The sequence below is a fragment of the Blastomyces dermatitidis genome (assembly GCF_000003525.1).
Source record: "Blastomyces dermatitidis ER-3 genomic scaffold supercont1.14, whole genome shotgun sequence".
Lineage (NCBI taxonomy): Eukaryota > Fungi > Ascomycota > Eurotiomycetes > Onygenales > Ajellomycetaceae > Blastomyces > Blastomyces dermatitidis.
Genome location: NW_025544787.1, coordinates 390,173 through 409,808, shown reverse-complemented (window position 1 = coordinate 409,808; position 19,636 = coordinate 390,173). Strand labels below are relative to the sequence as shown.

Genomic DNA, 19,636 nt, shown 5'->3' with positions numbered 1-19,636 from the left:
AGGTGATTTTCAAATCTCAAAGATATATGAGTATATAGTAATAGAAAGTCAAAGTTAAAGAATCTGAAAAATCCTTGTAAATCTCAGGAATCTCCATTGAAGATGGAACCATTTCTTCTCAGACCCTCTGGCGAGGATTGCTCTGAGCACATGACTTGTATCAAAAGTAGGTTAGTGTCATGCCGGATTAGTCTGCAAACCTGTTCAAACCGAGCCAGAGGTCTGAGCCCGCTGAGATAATTGTAGATAGATCTATCAATACAACCTTCAACTATTCTACACAACCTAACCCAGTTGTATAATAAGCCTACGTTTTTCCGGTATGGCTCTATCCTGGCTCCCGACGACGCTAACTAATTGTTGCCAGGAGCGGAGGGTTAACGATATAATTAGACTGCGCTAACTAGCTACAAAGCCCTCAATGATGGTCTAGAGGGCGCTTACAGTCACAAGTGGAGAATTTGCCTCTTAGTTTTTTGTCCTCTCTTAACAAGGCTGAGAGCGTTATATGGGGCAGGGCTGAAAGCTAGCATATGATATGATGCTCTGGAGAGAGGAGGAGAACCACAAACTTGTGTGTTTTTCTAAAGTCAAGGATTCAACGTCAAGAGGAAAAAGCAAACAAGTTGGAATCGCGGCAAGAAGAGGGGAAACTGCAGCACTAAAGCCACGTAAATACAAATAAATATGCTTGTGTCACATTTTCATCTCCTTCCTCCCCCGTTCCAGTGGCATCAATAATTGGGATTTGTCCTCCCTTCGAAAACGATGACTTCCCTGAAGTTGACAAGCCCGAGAATTCATTATTATTGAGCAAGGTAAGCACCTCTAACACCCTTCCTCACAATCTCTTACTTTGTCATTGCTAACGTAATTTATCCTTCCGCAAGGCTGCGGTTCTCACGGTTGAGGGGAAACGGAGAAAGAGAGAATGTGATCAGACCAATCATGCCTTGCCCGAGCTACGACAGCAAGCGTCGGACCCTTGCAAGCGGGATGTATTATGTTTGGCTGCTTTATGCATGAGCATTTGCCGGTGCCGTTGTTCACCGGCCCAATAGACGCTGTGACAGCTACGACAATTGTTGGTTGTTTAAACGAAACATAACGACGTGGGTGCAGATCTTAAAGGAGTCGATGTTGATCAAATCAATCGATCAAATCACTCAATTTTCGCCCTGGAGAGGAAATGCCAACGATGGTGAGAAAATATGTCCCCCATCATCAAAGAGACAGAGTACTTGAAGCGTGATTTCTTCTTCGGTTATTCTATATGAAAACAGCGATGGGGATTTCTTCAAAGCTCTCGAACAAAGGAACCCCGTTTCTCACCGCCCAGGACCCCTACTAGCTGGCCAGCCACTGGGTGGAGTTGGGAGCGAGAGAAAAATCCCATAGAACTGAATACGACAAATCACGGAATGCATACAGAAGAAAAATGTTACCCTGGTACGCCGTAGCTCATCCGGAGTTACTTCTCCCGCTCTAAGTTATGATTCAGGGACAACAAAAATGATCAGAAAAGGAAAGGCGCCCGGCTAAGAAGCCAGGGACAAGAATGCACTGCATTGATATCTAGCGCAAATAATGGGATGATCAAGCCCATTCCAGCGCAGAGCCAACAACGACGCATCCAATAAAGCTCAACAACGGACCAACATCCAGACTCAGCAGTGCAACCCCTCTCTGCTCTCTTCCTGTTACTATTTTTGTCCCAGCGTTCTTCATTCTTTCCTCCCCCCGTTGTTACTTTTCATCTTTTTTCTATGTTACTGGTAACTTCATGGTTGTGCCTGGTTGACTTGCAAGTTTGATTCACTGAATCTCAGTTTTACTATCGTCGCTGCGGCCATTATATTATATATATATATATATATATATATCAAAAATCCCAAGCAGTCAGGAATAATAAAATACCGAGCATCATGAGCGAATCACCGACTCCAACCGCTGGGTTGGGGGCCCCAATCCAACGGCCACCAACAGCAGAGACAGAATCCTCATCAACGACGACATCTTCATCATCAACAAGGACAGGCCGAGCAACCCATACTTTCTCAGTTGCGCCAAAGCAAAGTCCACACGGGTACGTGCCCCATAGCGTTGAGGCAAACGTAGGCGATGAAATTGTGTTCGAGTTCTATCCGACCAACCATTCGGTGGTGAGGGCGGATTTTGACGCCCCGTGTGTGCCGGCAAACCATGATGTATTCTTTTCAGGGCATTTCAAAATAACGAGCTATACAAAAGTAAGTTTTGCTCTGTTTCTTACTTTGTCTTTTATGCTTTCCTTCCCCTAAGCTTCTTCGTGGTCAGCCATAATTAACTTTGTTTCCCTCTCCTAGCCCGAAATATGGACCTGGACAGTCGATACTGAGGAGGTATGTATCTTTTTCTTTCCTCTTTCATCTCAATTCCCTGCCTGAATGAGAAAATAGATGAAAGGTGCCATGTCTCGCTAACAGGATTCTCCAGCCGATTTTCTTCTATTGTAGTGGGATCGGTTCATGCATGACGAACGGAATGGTTGGTGCGATTAACCCGGTAAGTAGAACCCCCTATTCTCCACTTTGAAAAGGAATGGACTTTTAATTCCCTGTTCCCATTTAACTGACAAAAACGATCCTTGGCCATGGCCATCCCTCAATGCCCCAATAGAATGAAACTATGACCTGGGAAAAGCAACACAACAAAGCCAAGCGGGCGCCCTTCCAACTGGAACCAGGGGAGCATCCACCACCTGAAGGCGGAGAACCAGGATCTTCCCCAAACCCACCCCAAGATAGTTCCTCCCACCGCTCCCTGAGCGGCGGCGCCATTGCTGGCATCGTCGTCGGTGCCGTAGTCGGACTCGCCATCCTCGGTGCCCTCTTCTACCTCCTAGGCCGCCTGGAAATCTACCGCAAATGGCGGCAGTCTGAAGACGGTACCAGCGTCGACCGCACACGGCGATGGGCGTTATCGTCTGGCGGTGGGCTTGGGGGTTGGTCGTCGGGCGCAAAGAGCGAGGCCGGCGGTGTGCCGCCGAGTGAGATGGGAGGAACTGTCGTGAGTTCGCAGGGGGGCCATATGAGCTATATCAGTGCGGAGAATACGCCGCTTAACAAGCATTTAAGCACTGGGTTTAGTCCCTCTTCCTCCCCACCACCGTGGGGCTGGGATAAGCAAGGTGGTGGGAATATTAATGGCGTGATGGAGTCGAATAATAAGCCGGCGGGTATTCCGGAAAACGCACCGCAGGAACTGAGCGGTGAGGGAGCGGGCAACCTTGTAGAGCTGGATGCTGGTCCTTGCTATCCGCCTCCGTGCGTGTCTCCGATTACGAATGCGACGCAGTAGTGAGGGCGACAGTTTAGATTTGACGGAGGGAATAATTAAGTGGCGGGGTGGGTTTTGATTTCATTTTTCGTTTTCCCTTACTTTGACTGACGTCTGATACGTTGTTTTTCCCTGGGTAACAAAGCTCAGGGGAATTTGATGATTTTGATCAATCAAATTCTTCGTTTTTCGGGTTGCCTTTGGTGCTCTATTTTGCTATTTTCTTGATTCCCTTCAATCCACTTTTGTCAGCTGTAGTTTACGATTGGATGAACTGGATAATGAAAGTCAGACGGAAATATACATAACTCTGTACATAATTTTTACTTTTAGTAATATGCATGGCCCTTTTTGCCGTTGGGAGACGGCTTTCGAGATCCTGCATCCTGGTGTTCATCCTGGGTTCGCTGTGACGAGAAATATGCGGCATAGGCTGAGTCCACCATTGCTTTCGCATTGTTTTGGTCTGACACCGCGTCTTTGAAATCGTTCCAATGTAGCACTTGAGTGTTTTTGAATTCTAACCCTGCAATGTTGGTCCATCCACTGCCATTTCAGTATATCCATCTGAGGTCTGTTCGACATCCACCGCCTTCACGCGCCTCGCCTCTGCAGAAAAGGTGACCAGAAGAAGGTATCAATTGGATAGTTGCGACATTAATAGGATGGAGGAGGTACTAGATAGAAGCACGAAATGACATCTGACTCTGTATGAAGTAAATGGCTCTTTTCCACCTGAGGCATTCGCTCCAGAAGAGAAGATGCATTGGTGGGAAGCCGATTTCTTGCAACCTGGTAAATGACAGTAAGACTAAAAAAGGGAGGCATTGGATATCATATCCTAATAAGGACCTAGGAAAGAAATATGTGATTCAAGTATCTCCAGGCATCTATCTGCCTGCCTAAAACCCCCGCCCTAACCCCTCATCTATTGTACAGTAAGTACCATAACATAACAGTTCTTCCCCAGTTGCCTTTGCCTAGTGCCCCAATCCGGTTAGTCTAGGACTAACTAGTGGGTTGGAAATATTAGTGCGAGCTGTTCAACTTTGATGTTTCAACAACGGCAACTTCTACTTTTCTCAGACCTTCTATTTTCCAATCTTGCAACCATGACTTATCAGCTGAGTGCTTCCTACTGTTCTAGATACAACAAGCCCAAGCCACCATTACCTTACTTTCCTGGGCAAGAATTTTGCATCCACTCTCATACTTCTTCTTCTCCTGCAACATGTGAGATTGTCCTATCATATGAGGGGCATCGGGAGAGGGAAACTATGCATTCTGTGGATCGTTGCATACTTCATCCTCCATTGCCTGGGTTGACTGGAAAGAGCACTATTCGACTAAAGGTTGTTGAACCTATTAGAATAGGAGATCAACACAGTGCTCAACTTGTTACTGTTCACATGATCAATAAGACTCTAGATATATCAGACTCAATACCAACTGATAAGTATCTAGTCGCTAAGCTCTACGATCCCCTTTACTTTGACCATGAACAAGATGATGTGGATTCTTTTCACTATACAGACCTAGCATATTCTCATGAAACCGCAGCCTACCGACTGCTTTATCCACTTGAAGGAACTATCATTTCAAGATATTATGAGTCGTTTACACTTGAACTGCCAATTTCAAATAAAAGAATTTCGCGATCTATTCGGTTAATTCTTATTGAAAAAGTACCTGGAATCTCAATGCAACATCTCAATTCAATCAACTATACATAGTCAGAGTGTCAAAATATTTTGAAGGCAATTGTCAAAGAGAATTTGAAAGTGATTGAAGAAGCTGTAAAGAAAATCTTTGTCAGAGCAGATATCAATCAAATTTAATTTAATATGAATAAAACTGAGTTAATTCATTTCTTTTCTAGATTCAATGAGAAAGAACTATTCTTAACTCTTTTAAATAGAGAGATTAAACTCAGTTTAAATATAAAATGATTAGAAGTATGATTAAACTTCAAGTTGAATTTTAAATATTATATTTAATAAAGAACTGTCAAGATAGAAAGACTTTTGAATAACATTATCAGACTATTAAATACAGAGAGAGATCTATTCTTTCAGACTATGAGATAGTTATATATAGCCTGTATTATCTCAGTAGCTGATTATGAAGTTTAAGTTTAATAAAATAATCAAGAAAATTTCACTGAACTCTTTCAAAGTCTGTAAAACAGAGCTTTGAGAAGAATTCTGAAAACATTTAAATCATCTTCTATTAAAGCAATGAAAATTGAAGCTTTAATTCTCTCTTCTACTATTAGATTTGAAAAGGCCTGTATAAACTATGCTCTGAGAGTTATAAAGATAAGCTTAAATTATATAATCAGAGAAAGAGTCTCTTCTTTATTTCTATTAATTAACTCTGAAAATAAACTGAATTAAAATAGATTTCTTGATTAAAATGAAAATAATTCTTTAAAGAAAATGTCTTCTCAACTGTACAGATTATACTTACTAATTAAAAATCAACTTTCTTCTTTAAATGTTGAAAAAGTTGATTATAAGAAGTTATCTCTCTGAAGAGAAAAGCTTGAATCTCTTATAAACTTATAAATAAGTGAACTATCTAAAGAGAAAGAATATGAATAGTATTTGAAGAGAATTTCTATAATTAATATAAAAGACTTTATTCTGATTTATTCAGATGACTTAAAAAATGAGAATTTGAATAGATTAGACACAGACATTGCTTATACTGAAGATAATATTAATTTTATCTCAGATTTCTGAAATTTAGACTGTGAATCTGAAGTCTTTGACACTGAACTATTTATAATAGTGAAAGCTTTCAAACTCATTGAAATAAAATCTTATAAAAAAGAAAATAGTTTGAAAGAGATATAAATATTCTCTGATAGTTAAGCTGCTTTAAAAAGACTTCAAAATAGTCAGATTTATAATAATCAAATGAATCTTGAACTGATCTTAAACTCTGTTTTAAAAATTTAAAAGAGAAGAATATCAAAGCTGATAATTTATCTGCATTGAGTTTCTACTTATATAAATATTCATGATAATGAATTGACTGATTCAGCTGTAAAAAAAGATTCAGAATTAAGTAGATCTATTCAAAAAACAGTGTTCTAGTCTTTTATAAAGAGAAAGATAAAAGAATCTTGTTTAAACAAGTGAAATGACCCCGGTAGCTGAATAGTTAATACGGCCACTCAGTAGCACCTTGGCGTGGGAAATCAAGGCATGTGAGTTCGAAATCTGCAGGGAATATATTAAATCTGAAACTCAAGCACCTCAGGTTTCTAATAAATACAGAGATGTACAAATCACTTCAATAAAATCACTCTATGTTTCTGGGCTGGGAAGTTATTATTGTATGTATCTAATTGTCACTTCTTTGTATTTCCTATGTTCTTGTTATCTTGACATGGTGTAAGAAATCCCGCTCCTCGCGGATTCTTTACCCCTATTCCTATCTCTTGTGTAACCAATAGGGCTAGCGGCCCTTGGCTACACACAACTATATAGACTGGAGTTCGCGAATACTATTTATAACTCAGCTTGAATGCTATTATACACTTGACTTCTATATTTATCTTTCTATCATGAACACTTCTAGTAGTTAACAGTACATATCATGTCAAGCTGCAAACACCTGAATAATCACCTGTAAGCACTTATTCTTACATTTCAAGCTCAGTCAGTCAGCAATCATCTGTTATGACTGAAAGAACTAGAAACTCACATGCTTTAACTTCTGTGAACCCTACTGTAGACACTCAGAAGCAGTCATCTGAATCATGAATAATCTCTGTGAAAGAAGTCTCAGAGAACTTATCAATTACTTATAAAACATCATTCTCTGCATCTATGACAGAGAAACCCTCTGAATCCATGAATGAATCAATCTCAGTGAAGAATATTCTTGAGCATCTCTTACAGAATCAAGCTATTTTTCTACAAGAAATGCTTACTGTCTGTAAACACTCTTGAATTAAGTCTCTAGACATAATCTTCAGAGACACCTGTGAATCAAAAAGAAACTTTCTCAAGCTGTGATCACTTAAGATCATCTATTAAATCACAATCTATAAAAGCTTTTACAAGTTTGTATTTGAAATTGACTTACAAGCTCAGCTGTGTGATATGAAAGATGAAGAAGCTGTCATCTATACAATGACAGATCTCTATTACACTGAAGTCAAGAACTGGCTGAATTATCTAGAGAATGATTATAAGAGATTCTGATGATCTGTTCTCAAGATCTATTTAGAGAATAAGTTAAGAAACTCTGTAAGCTGAACAGAGAATATCTGAGCTGTAATCACTAATATTAGAAAAAGAGGTGAGAAATCTGATGAAGACTACTCACAGTGCTTTATAAAATTATGATGTGAATTGAGATCTGTGAAAACAGAGCCCTGAAACAAGACCTGAATAATAATATTCATGAAGAGACTGAATAAAGATATACAGAATAAGCTCATTAAATAAGACTCTAAGTTCTTAACTCTGAAGAAACTGATGACTCTTATTCATCACTTATAGATCACTGTAAGAGTCACAAACCTGTAGAGAGTGAATCATTGATCAGTCTCATAAGAGTCAGAATAACAGAGAACAGGTTTATCAGAAAAAGATGACAAGATATAGAGAGATTTGTGTCTGACTACTGAGCAGAGAGAGAGAGCTTTATAAGCTTCTGTGAACAGAGTGTATAACAGAGAGATTAAGAAAAAGAAACTCTGCTTTATCTATTCTAAATCAGAACATCTCTGTACAAACTGTCTGAATAAATTAAAATAGAAATTTGAGAAGTCACAGACAGAGTCAGTAACAGCCTTCTTAAGAGTCTTGAAGCTGACACCTGAATCTGTTGCTCTCTCAATGAAAATACTTGCTTGTGAGAAGAGATCATGCTGCAGTACTGCTGCTCTGCAAGCATGAGAAGTATTGATGAACTCAGAATCCCAGGTCACTGTGATGTCTCTAAAGCTTGTAAAGTGAATGAGCTGAAAGATGAAGACTGAGAATCTGCTCTTGTAATAAGCAGAGTGTAAGAACTCAGATCTGAGAACTGAGAGACTTGTAAGAGTCATCTTTGAATTATAAGATCTCTCTGAAACCTGGAAAAGATTTATAAAAACTGTGATTATCACAGACATCACAGATAATATGTATTTAAGACTTATATAACTTTAAAGACACAATCTGCATATAGCTGTCTACAAGTCAGGTTTATACTTCTGATCAGTGTTAACAGACTCACTTATGAAGATAGAAGCAGTTGATACTGCAGAGTTAATTAGAGAAGATAAGTTCATCTATATAATAACTTTACAAGTGTCTGAGAATCTTGTAATCATAGAAACTGAGCTTCAGATATCAGAGAAATACTGAGATCTTGCAGAAGTGTTCAGCTCAGTTAAGGCAGCTGAGCTTTCTTCTCACTGTAAGAAGAATCTGATAATAGATTTAATAGAAGAGTAGAAACTCTTCTGAGAATCAATCTATAAGCTCTCTCATCATGAGACAGAGATCTTGTGAATCTATGTGAAGAAGAATCTGAAGAATGACTTTATCTGATCTTCACAGGTCTCTGTGAAAGCCTCTGTGATATTCATGAAGAAGAAGAATGAAGATCTCAGATTGTGTGTAGACTATTATAATCTGAACTTCAAGATAATAAAGAGTCACTATTCTCTATCTCTGATTGAGAATGTGATCAACTGTCTTGCAGAAGCTGTTATATTCATATAACTGAATATAATCAATGTATATATATGACTGTGAATATAATCTGAGAATGAATGAAAGACTGTCTTTAGAACTGCACTGAGATTGTTTAAATATCTAGTGATGTCTTTTGATCTGACTAATATTCTCACAGCATTTCAGTTTTTTATCAACAAAACACTTTATGTATATCTGAATATCTTCATAATAATATATCTGAATGATGTGATGATGTACTTCATAAAGAAGAAAGAACACACTGAGCATGTGTGAAGTGTGTTGAAGATCTTAGATGAGACAGAACTGTATATTAAGCTTGTAAAGTGCAACTTCAGTATCTGCTGAATTAATTTTCTAGAATATGTAATCATCACAGATGATATTCAGATGAAACCTTCACAGATTAAGACTATTCTATCATAGTCAGAGCTAACTAGTATTCATAAGATTCAGATCTTTCTGAGCTTTATGAATTTCTATAGATGATTTATCTTTATGTTTATAAGAATCTTCTTGACTCTTACAGACATGCTGAAGAATGAAAATAAGAAGAAGTTATTCTATAAACAGAGAATGAAAAGGTTGTTGAGAAGAGAGAACTGTAAGAACTTTCTTATCTCAGAAACTCACAGAGTCTTTGCAAGATTGAAATAGACATTTACAGATACAGTGATGCTGTTTCACTTTGATCTCTTACTCTTAATCAGATTGAAGACAGATATCTTCTTCTTTGCAATTTCAGAAATAGTCTTATAACTATAGTTAAATGAGAACTGGGTTTCAGTGATCTTTTTCTTATGAAAGATGTAACTTACAGAGATCAACTATAGTATTCATAATCAGAAGCTTCTTATAATAGTGAAATTCTTTCATCACTGATATCACTACTTTGAGAGCCTTATAACAGTGATTACTGTTAGAACTAATCATGACAGCTTGTGATAGTTTACTTCAATCAAGAAACTCTCACAGTGATAGATTTACTGAGCTCAGAGACTGAGTGAGTTCTGATTCAAGATAGAATATATCAAGAGAACTAAGAACTCAGTGAATGAACTCTCTCACAGACCAGACTATGTTAAGAAGGCCAGGGTGATAGATACAGAGAGACTAGAGAAGACAGAAAAGCTTCACAGAATGCTCAGACTGAGTGTTATGAAGAGATTGACTAAAGAGTCTCTCAATTCTCTGTGAGAGAAGAGAAAAGAGAGAGGGAAGAAGTCTGCACAACTACTCTCTATAATACTGAGAGTTAACACTCTGAGAATCTTTATAAGAATTCTTGAAGAGAGTATCTATAATCTGAAGAGTTTGCAGACTTTGAGAAGCACTGTGAAAGACCTGATGTAAGAAGAAACAGAGTATAAGTCTTTATAAAATCTTCTATTCAGATTGTCTGAACTGCAACTGAAGAATGAATATACTCAGTATATTTAGAAACTGCTTATAACAGAGATCAATCCTGCAGAAATAAAGAGTTGAAGAGACTTAAATAATCTCTTATAAAGAGAGGACTGAATTTATGTACCTGTAAATGAGTTTCTATATGTAGAACTCATCAAAAGACATCATGACTCTTCTCTAGTGAGTCATTTTACAGATACTAGAACTCATGAGCTGCTTATAAGGAAATACTTCTGATCAAAGATGTGAGAACTTGTGAAGAAGATAGTGAATTCTTGTGCTATTTGTCAGGATTCGCAGGTAGTGTGATTCAGGCTATATAAAGAACTTACTCCTCTACTCATCCCGCAGGAACCTTGAGAACAGCTAGAAATGAATGTTCTTGTGAGCCTCTCTGAAAGCAAGGACATATATGATGCCTGCTTTGACAGTGTGCTAGTGATAGTGAATTACTTTATCAAGATAGCACACTTTATACTCATCTGTAAGAACTTGAAGTCAAAGAATTTGACTCATATCTTTGTCTGTAATGTGGTTCAGTTGTATGAATTGTCTATAAACATTGTCTCAGATAGAGAATTAATCTTTGTAGAAGAGTTCTGATCTGATCTGATAACTATACTGAAGATCTCATGAGATCTAAGTATGACTTTTTATCAATAGACAGATGATCAGACAGAATATCTGATAAGTATATTGAAACAGTATCTGTGATGCTTTGTTAATTACAATCAGAATGACTGAGTGCATTGATTATCACTCATGAAGTTCATATACAATAACTTAAAGCATGTCAGCACAGATAAAACCCTCTTTGAGATGCTCACTGAGACTCATCTGCAGATAATCTTGATGAATCTGTGAGAGTACACTATAGAGTGTGATGATGTCTGTGAATGAGCTGAGAGAATTCAGAAGATTCAGAAGAAAGTCTGTGAATTCTTAAGAAAGACTCAAGAGTATCAGAAGAGATACTATAACTTCAAGCATATTACAAAGAGTTTTAAGAAAGATGATAGAGTCTGACTGAGTCTAGAAAATATTATCATGCAGAGATCTAGTAAGAAGCTGAATCTCTTATGAATAGAGTCTTATAAGATTGTGAAGAAAGTTAGCTCACAGTTCTACAGATTGAAACTATCACCTGAGTTGCAGATATACAATATTTTTTATATCTCTTTGCTTCATAAATATAAGAAATTCTCAGAAGAGAACTCTGTGACTCATCACTCTGTCTGTAAAGTACTAGAGAGTGAAAGAGAATATCAGATCAAAGAGATTATTGACTCAGAGAAGTGAGATTATAAGCTCTGATTCAAGATTCAGTGATAAGAATATTCTGATAAGATGAATGAGTTCACTTGAAAACTATTCAGACAGATAAGACATCTGCAGAAGCTGAGACATAACTTTCATATCATGAATTCTGACAAGTCAGAATGATATGATCTTCACTAAGAACCTGATTATAATAAAGATATTAACACTGTTATTTATGAATTCTAGTCTATAAGATAATGAGTTTCTACTGAGATGAACAGTCTGCAGTGTATACAAGAAAAGAAGAAAATATATTCTTATTAAAGTTAAAAAACAAGAAAATAAACAGAGTCATGAATGCAATTTAGAGATTAATAAAGAAAAAATAAAGAAAACTCATACTCATATCACTAATATCTGTGACACTTAATTCTCTCACAACTATCAATTTCTCTCTTCAAAGAAGCAGAGAGTATCATGTCTGTGATACAGACAATTGTTACATTTGATGCAAAGGCTGTCAGAAATGCACAGACTTCAGAGAAGCTGAACATCAGAGCATGTGCAGTTGCAGCAGAGCCTTGAAGACTGATCATCTATGCATGTGACTAGATACTTCTCATGAAGCTGTGTCTGCTCTCTCAGTTGTACTGAAGTATCCAGCCTGGAAATAATGAGAATGTGAAGAGAGAGCTCATCTGTTCAGACTAACTTCTGTTATAAATTCATAGCATTCACATTGTCTTAACTACTCAGATTTTACAGGTACTCAGAGACTCATCTCTCATTGACAATGAGATTGCAGAAATGTGCTGCAGCGCGAGGATCATTGATAGAGAACCTAGGCATATTCACATATGTCTGGTCAGAGATTGTGTGGGCAGGGAGAGGGTGATTGTAGGCTCACAGGGCTGCAGGAGGCACTGGCAACACTGAGAGCTTTGCAAGAACTGTCAGCTAGAGTCTGTAAGAAATTACTTATGAGAAGACTTACAGCAAAGAAAGGAACTGCACTGCTTAAAGCCAGAGACTGATCTGAGGAAGAGATGGAATGAGCCGCTGGCCTGAAGATCAGGTGCAGTGATGAGGCTGAGAGAGATGAAGATGCAGTCATGAGCAGCAGTGTTTCTGCTTCATCAGCTGATAAAAAGTGATTAGAGAAGTTGCAGAGACACTCATAAGAAGCTCAGCAGTGATCAGACATTGTTTATAAAGATATTGAAATTGAAAAAATTTTTATTCTTGAGAAGTTCTTGAATCAATATATGAACATTGTCAGAAACACTCTCTCTCTGTCATCTGAGTGAAAACACTTCACAGATGAATGAGAATACTCACAGTTTATGAGAATGAAAGCTGTTATAGAAAAAGAAAAAAGAAGATGAGATTCTGTGAATAGATCTGAGATATTTATACTACTCTAGAGAGGTTTGCTTACACTGTGAGTGATTCTGTGAAACAGTCAGATCACTCTAGTAAATAAGAGTGATTATGAATCACAGACCTGAATCTTTCTATGTAACTATAAAGAATGATTGCAGACTGCAGATATCTTGATTCTATAATTCTACAGAGTTAATAAAAGAATGAAAAATTTCTCACAATTCTACAGTGTCAAAGAGCAATGATTTGTGAGAATGAATGAAAGATCAACTTGTAAATATTTCTCTTTGATAAGAATAATCTCACAGAGAGTGATTTATCTATGAGATGAATCTGTATGATAATCACACAAGAATCTTGTGAAAATGATTGAGAGTCAATCAGAACTCTTCTGTATGAAAGATGTGAGATGAATCTGTATAATAGTCAGAGAAGAATCTGTAGATCATAAAGAATCTTACAGAACAAGGAACTGAGTGACAGACTCTTTTTTCTTCATGATAATAAGGGATTTTTCCTCACTGAGGTTTTTTACAGATGTGAAGAATTTTTAGTGAGTATTACTGCAGTGCTGAGCTGACTATGAAGTCACTTAGTGAAAGGCTTCACAGACAAAGTCTTAGAGAGAGAGAGATATATAAGAAATCCTGCTTCTCACAGATTCTTTATCTCTATTTCTATCTCTCACATAATTAATAGAGCTAGCAGCCCTTGACTACACACAACTATATAGACTGAAGTTTGTGAATACTATTCACAACTCAGCTTGAATGCTATTATACACTTGATTTCTACATTTATCTTTCTACTGTGAACACTTCTAGTAGTTAACAGTACATATCACGCCAAGCTGCAAACACCTGAATAATCGCCTGCGAGCACTTATTCTTACACATGGTCTCAACATCTGTATTTCCTTCTGTATAATCAACACTTGACCTGTATTTAACATCACGCAAGGACTCATTATAAGCTTCACTTACATATGAGTATAATGAAAGAATAATAATAATGATAATAATAACAAGTGAAATGAAAGCTGGCAGAAACAAAAGAAAAGCATACATTATTTAAGATTTGAGATAAAATCAAAGTGAAAATCTTGTTTAATTAAATGTAAAAAGAAAATATTCTCATCTATAATTCAGCTAAAACTAGAACATGATTATTTCAAATCTTACATATAAAGATTTAATAATAGATTTGATTTAACAGAGTGCTTATTCTGCAATACAAATGAAAATTCTGAGTATATTATAATGCATTGTGCATTATACAATAGTCTCAGAGTCAGATTAAAGAAGAAGTATGATTTAAATCAATTAAATATGAGGTTCTTATTCTCAACTGAGACAGAAATTAAATACTTAATAGACTTTCTATCAGAAACTCAAGCAGCTATAAGAAAATGACTGAATTCAGAAATATCTGAATATAAAGAGAAGGAAATTGATCAGATATAGTCTGTTAAAACAGCTATATACTATCTTTTGATAATTTGTTTCATTACAGTCTCTCTTTATTTTACTTTACTTTTTTCTTTCTATTCTTTTCTATCTGTCTATTTAATGTGTCTATCTTTAAGACTGTGTTCTCTTTTCTTTTGTCATGATATTGTCAAATGATTTCAAAGTATCAGAAGATGTTAAAATACTGTAATTTGTAAACAGTTTTTATATTCTGAGCTGAAATTTTCTGATTTTGCATATCTGAAATTGATGAATGTATAATAGTTAACTTTACAGATATAGAAAAAACTCTGAGAACTAAAAGTTCTCAGGTAGATGTTATAGTCTCTGACTGCATACATCTATAATTGAATAATAATAATAATAATAATAATGAGTATTAAACTAGCTCAGATTAAAGCAGAATTTCTGTTCAAAAGTATAGATAAAGTTATGAAATTCAGACAATATATTACTTTTATAATTTAAAGAATTTTCAATCTTAATCTCTCTATCTTTATAATAGATGTAGAAGTGTAGAGGCTACAGTGAATCAGTGATAATAGAGTAATTAAAAAACTTATACTAAAATATACAGAGAGTTCAGAAATTTCAGATTTCTATTAAAGTAAAGAATGAGATATATATACTCTAAAGAATAATATAAAGTTTTTTTTGAAGAGTGAAATCAGATAAGTCTCAGTATAGATATATAAGATTATAACAGTCTGTTAATAAAGCTTGACTGATTTAAACTTATAATTAGATTAAGTAATTTAAATTATAATATAACAGAACTGAAGTAGTAATTAATTAACAGTATTATATAGATAGTTATCTGAAGAGCTGTAGAAGTAAACTTAACTATCTTACTTAAATAGCAAGCTTATGAGATACAGAGTTATTATAAGAATATTATAAATATAGTACTTAGTATACTAAGAAGATTATATAAGAATTACAGTAACTCTTGTATATATTATTAAAGAGAAAAAATAAATTACTGACTTTTTTTAATAAGAAGTCAGTATCTAGTTATTCTATATAAATAATAAGCAGATATCTCTCTTTTATTCTATAAGTGAGAATAGCTGAAGTGATATCTCAGTAGCATTTTATTAATATAAAAGAAGTAATCTACTGAGCTTGTATAGAAGTGAGATTTTTATATTTATTAATTAAATTCTTCTATATTACATCTGAGTGATGTTATAGAGTGATTGAAAACTGGTTTAAATATCTATGAGATGAATGAAATTATTCACAGAGAAGTAATAAGCTGTATGAAGCTGCTATGAAGTCTTAACACAGTCAGAGATGTAATAAAAAGTGAAGAATAAACTTGTATAAAAATGTATTGAGTTATTTTATAAGTATTATCAATAATTATTATCAAATTCTGATTATATAAGCAATCACTGAATAAATTAAATAAGACTGAATTTAATCTTCAGTCTCAGTCTTATTCTGATTTTTAAAGAATGATTATCTTTTACTATTTATTTTAAGAAATTACTCTTATTTTACTATTCTTGAATTAAATTTAATTATTTTTCACATCATTTCTGAAAAAATTAATTTATTTTCAGAAATTTTAAATACTTAATTCTGATAAAACTTATACTAAGAAATATATAAGATCAGATTAAATAAAATTAGATATGAAATTTATAATCTTATCAGTCAGTTTACTTATAATATGTAAAGCTTTGCAGATATTCTAATATATACAAGATTTAATCAGATTAATATCTTTATATTAATTTTCTTTAATTTCTTAATAACTTCTGTAAGTCTTCTGTAAAATATTCAGTAAAAGATACTGCTATTTTTATATATAATATTCTTTCTCTAGTTATCAAACTACTTTACTGAGTTATAAATATCTACTTAGCAGAGTAGTAATTAAGAGAGATATCAAATTCTCTCTTTACATATTAATTACTTTCATTTTAAGTAAGATATTCACTAATCACTCAGTGAATATCTGCTATATATAAAAGACTGTACAGTAGCTAAATCTTTATAATTAATCAACTACTCTATAATATTACCTTTATTAAATACTAGAAAAACTCTGAAAATTAAAAGTTTTCAGATAAATATTATAGTCTCTGACTATATACATTTATAATAAAAGAATAATAATAATAATAATAACTATCTCAGATCAAAAGCTGTATATAAGTCATTATTTCATACAATCTTCAATGAGAAGATCTTGATTATTAATACAATTAATATCATTAATATATGCTCATTGTAACACTAGTATAAAATACTTATTTAACACATTTGTCGCTATAGACTGCTGTAGAGAGTTATTTAACTAGATAACTTATAAGAGAAGTCAGTTTCTATGCTTTTAATTAAGTTACAGTCAGACATGTTATTAAATTAAAGTTAATTCATATTACATTCTCAGTTCAGAGCTTCACACTCAGTTATTTTCATGTTATTTAGTCATCATACTTCTCAATCAGTGATAACTGATCTATCTTACTTTCAATGTTTTTCCCTGTGTTCTTTGCAGTCCGGATCCGAAGAATGCTAAGCTATGATTTATTATTAGCATTATCAAGTGATGAGACTGATATAAAATATCAACTGATATGATTTTATTGTAGATGAATTGAAGATATCAGCATTAATTTCATGTTATTGAAATATGTATGAATTGATAATCAGTATGTAATAATTTATTCATTATAATTCAATACAATATATTATCTGATGATAGACTGTTATTCTTAATGTCTCTTTATTACAGAGGAAGAGTGATGTTCTGTTACATCATACTCAAATATTACTTAGACAGAGAGAATATTATCTCTGAGAAGAGAGATAAATCATCTCTTTCTTTCAAAGTTTTCAGAGTTATTCAAGATCAATATGATTCCCATATTCTCTAAGAACTGTTAATTAAGAGATTCAACTGATAATACTATTATATTGAGAGAGGAGAAACTTAGCTGTTTAAAAAAAAGAATACAGATGTTGTACAAGCAATCTGAGCTTATAACCTGTTGAAATAGATTCAGAGTATGAGCTTGTATTTCTTGTTTATATCTTTTACACTGAGGTGAAATAATATATATCAGTTCAGATCTCAGCTGCAATCTTCAGTCACTGTGATTCTTCAGTCACAGTGATATTTAACAGTGACACAGATATCAGTGCTGAGATCAATTTCAGACAGTCTCAGAATAGAAGTAGTTCTTCTTCTTCTTCTATTCAATTTAATATCTTATTCAGCCGCTTTTCACAGCTATGCAGATAATGAGTATTCATAGCTAATATACATTATATAATGCAGTCTAGATAATAGTCAAGGTTTTTCAGTGAGTTTCTCTGACTTCTGTTTATTCTATAAACTGAAAGAACTCAGTATATGTTTTAGTATATTTTATTCTCTGTAATTGCTTTATATTTTCTGAGAAGTCTAGTTAAGTTTATAAATCTTACTGTCTTTTTAACTAGCTTAAATGTGATCAGAATCTTCTTAAGATTCAGTTTCTCATGTTTTTACTCTGAGACTGTTGAATTTAGAGCATGTCAGAAGAATTTGTTGTACTGTCTGATTATTTCTACATTTATAAAGAGTGTTGATGATTAGAATATATTAATAGTCTGTATTTACTGTTCTCTTTCTGATGCATGCTCTGTCTTATTTTATTTTCTATTATACATGTGTTCTTTATTTCTTGAAAAGTTTAATAATTTGTGAAAGTTAGTTCAATGAAAAGTAAAATAATGATCACAATTAACAGTGCTTAGTTATGCAAAACTTCTTTGTTTTGTGTCAGAAAGTCAGAAAGTCTAAACACTGAGCAGTTCAACTTCTACAAAGTTAATAAAGTAGTTAAGGCTTGATAGTATCTGTATCAAAAGCAATTCACTTTGATATTCACTCTTCTTTATATTTATTAGTCATAACTGATGCTTTCTACACTGAGACCTTTGTCAATCTGTATTAGAGATGATAAGTGATTTTAATCTCTTCTTATTCTTATTATTAATTAAGTGTCTTACATCTCAGCTTGTAAATCTTTATCTTACATCTTTGCAATCTGAAATCATGTCTCATCTTCAGTATAGAATCAAGCTGATTCATCTTCACATCTTGCTCAAATACATTAACTGAAGCCAGTAATCTGCAGATACATTTCAGTCTTAAATCATGTTAAGTGTAATATAGCGAAACCGAAGTAGTAACTAGTCAGCAGCATTACATAGAGATAGTTGTTTAAGAAGCTGTATAAGTGAGCTTAACTATCTTGCTTGAATAGTGAGCTTGTAGACTACAGAGTTATTATGAGAATATCACAGATATAATACTTAGTATACTAAGAAGATTGTATAAGATATACAGTAACTCTTGTATATATTTCAGTAGAAGAAAAATAAATCACTGACTTCTTTGATAAGAAGTCAGTATCTAGCTATTCTATATAGACAATGAGCAGATACTCTTCTCTCATTTCATAAGTAAGAATAGTTAGAGTGATATCTCAGCAGTATTTTATTATTAAGAAAGAGTAATCTGCTGATCAGCCTGATCTTATATAGAAGTGAGATTCTTATATTCATTAATTAGATCTTTCTATAATATATTCAAATAATATTATAGAGTGATTGAAAACTGATTCAAATAAGATGAAATCATCTGTATGAAAGTGATGAGCTGTGTGAAACTACAGTAAGATCTTGATACAGTTAGAAGTATGATAATACTCTTCTCTTTAAGAGCATAGTTCTGATATTCTTAAGATTATCAGATTAGAAATTATCTTTGTTATATAATAATAGTTATCAATCAATTAACAGTGTATATACTGTACAAAGAAATAGATGAGTTTTTCTACTGACTGTATTAATCTTTCTTTTCTCATCTTTGTTCAAATTAAACATGTAATAAGTGAGTTTCTTATATATTAATTTGAAATGTGAAAAATGTAGTTAATAAGTAACTTACAGATCTCTTATCATATTCTGTTCTATATATAGAATTCTCTACAAAAGTGATGTATTTTAGAGACAAAGTTAACAGTAGTAGCAGAATTTTTTGAAAAGATTCTTTCTTCTCTGTGACACATTTTTCTCCTCTCTTCTCATCTG

General features: G+C 34.1%; 2 protein-coding genes across 2 annotated transcripts; one reads left to right on the top strand and one right to left on the bottom strand.

Moving 5' to 3' along the window:
• Positions 1-364: 364 nt before the first annotated feature.
• Positions 365-3,909, top strand: BDCG_09185 (uncharacterized protein). Its single transcript, XM_045424977.1, has 5 exons — positions 365-818; positions 891-2,249; positions 2,346-2,381; positions 2,476-2,544; positions 2,659-3,909. Exons 2-5 carry the CDS (start codon positions 1,926-1,928, stop codon positions 3,337-3,339), a joined length of 1,110 nt encoding a protein of 369 aa, XP_045273570.1. The 5' UTR covers positions 365-818; positions 891-1,925; the 3' UTR covers positions 3,340-3,909.
• On the bottom strand, positions 3,648-3,871 carry BDCG_09184 (uncharacterized protein; the record flags this gene model as incomplete). Its single annotated transcript, XM_045424976.1, has 2 exons — positions 3,648-3,820; positions 3,844-3,871. The coding sequence occupies 2 exons, from the start codon at positions 3,869-3,871 to the stop codon at positions 3,648-3,650; spliced, it is 201 nt and encodes a 66-aa protein (XP_045273569.1).
• Positions 3,910-19,636: the final 15,727 nt, after the last annotated feature.

Bases quoted from the DNA above. Each gene is read 5' to 3' on its own strand.
- BDCG_09185 (XM_045424977.1), top strand. From the start codon at position 1,926: ATGAGCGAATCACCGACTCCAACCGCTGGGTTGGGGGCCCCAATCCAA. The intron at 2,382-2,475 runs GTATGTATCTTT...AGGATTCTCCAG, and splicing joins GGACAGTCGATACTGAGGAG to CCGATTTTCTTCTATTGTAG. The intron at 2,545-2,658 runs GTAAGTAGAACC...ATGCCCCAATAG, and splicing joins TGGTTGGTGCGATTAACCCG to AATGAAACTATGACCTGGGA.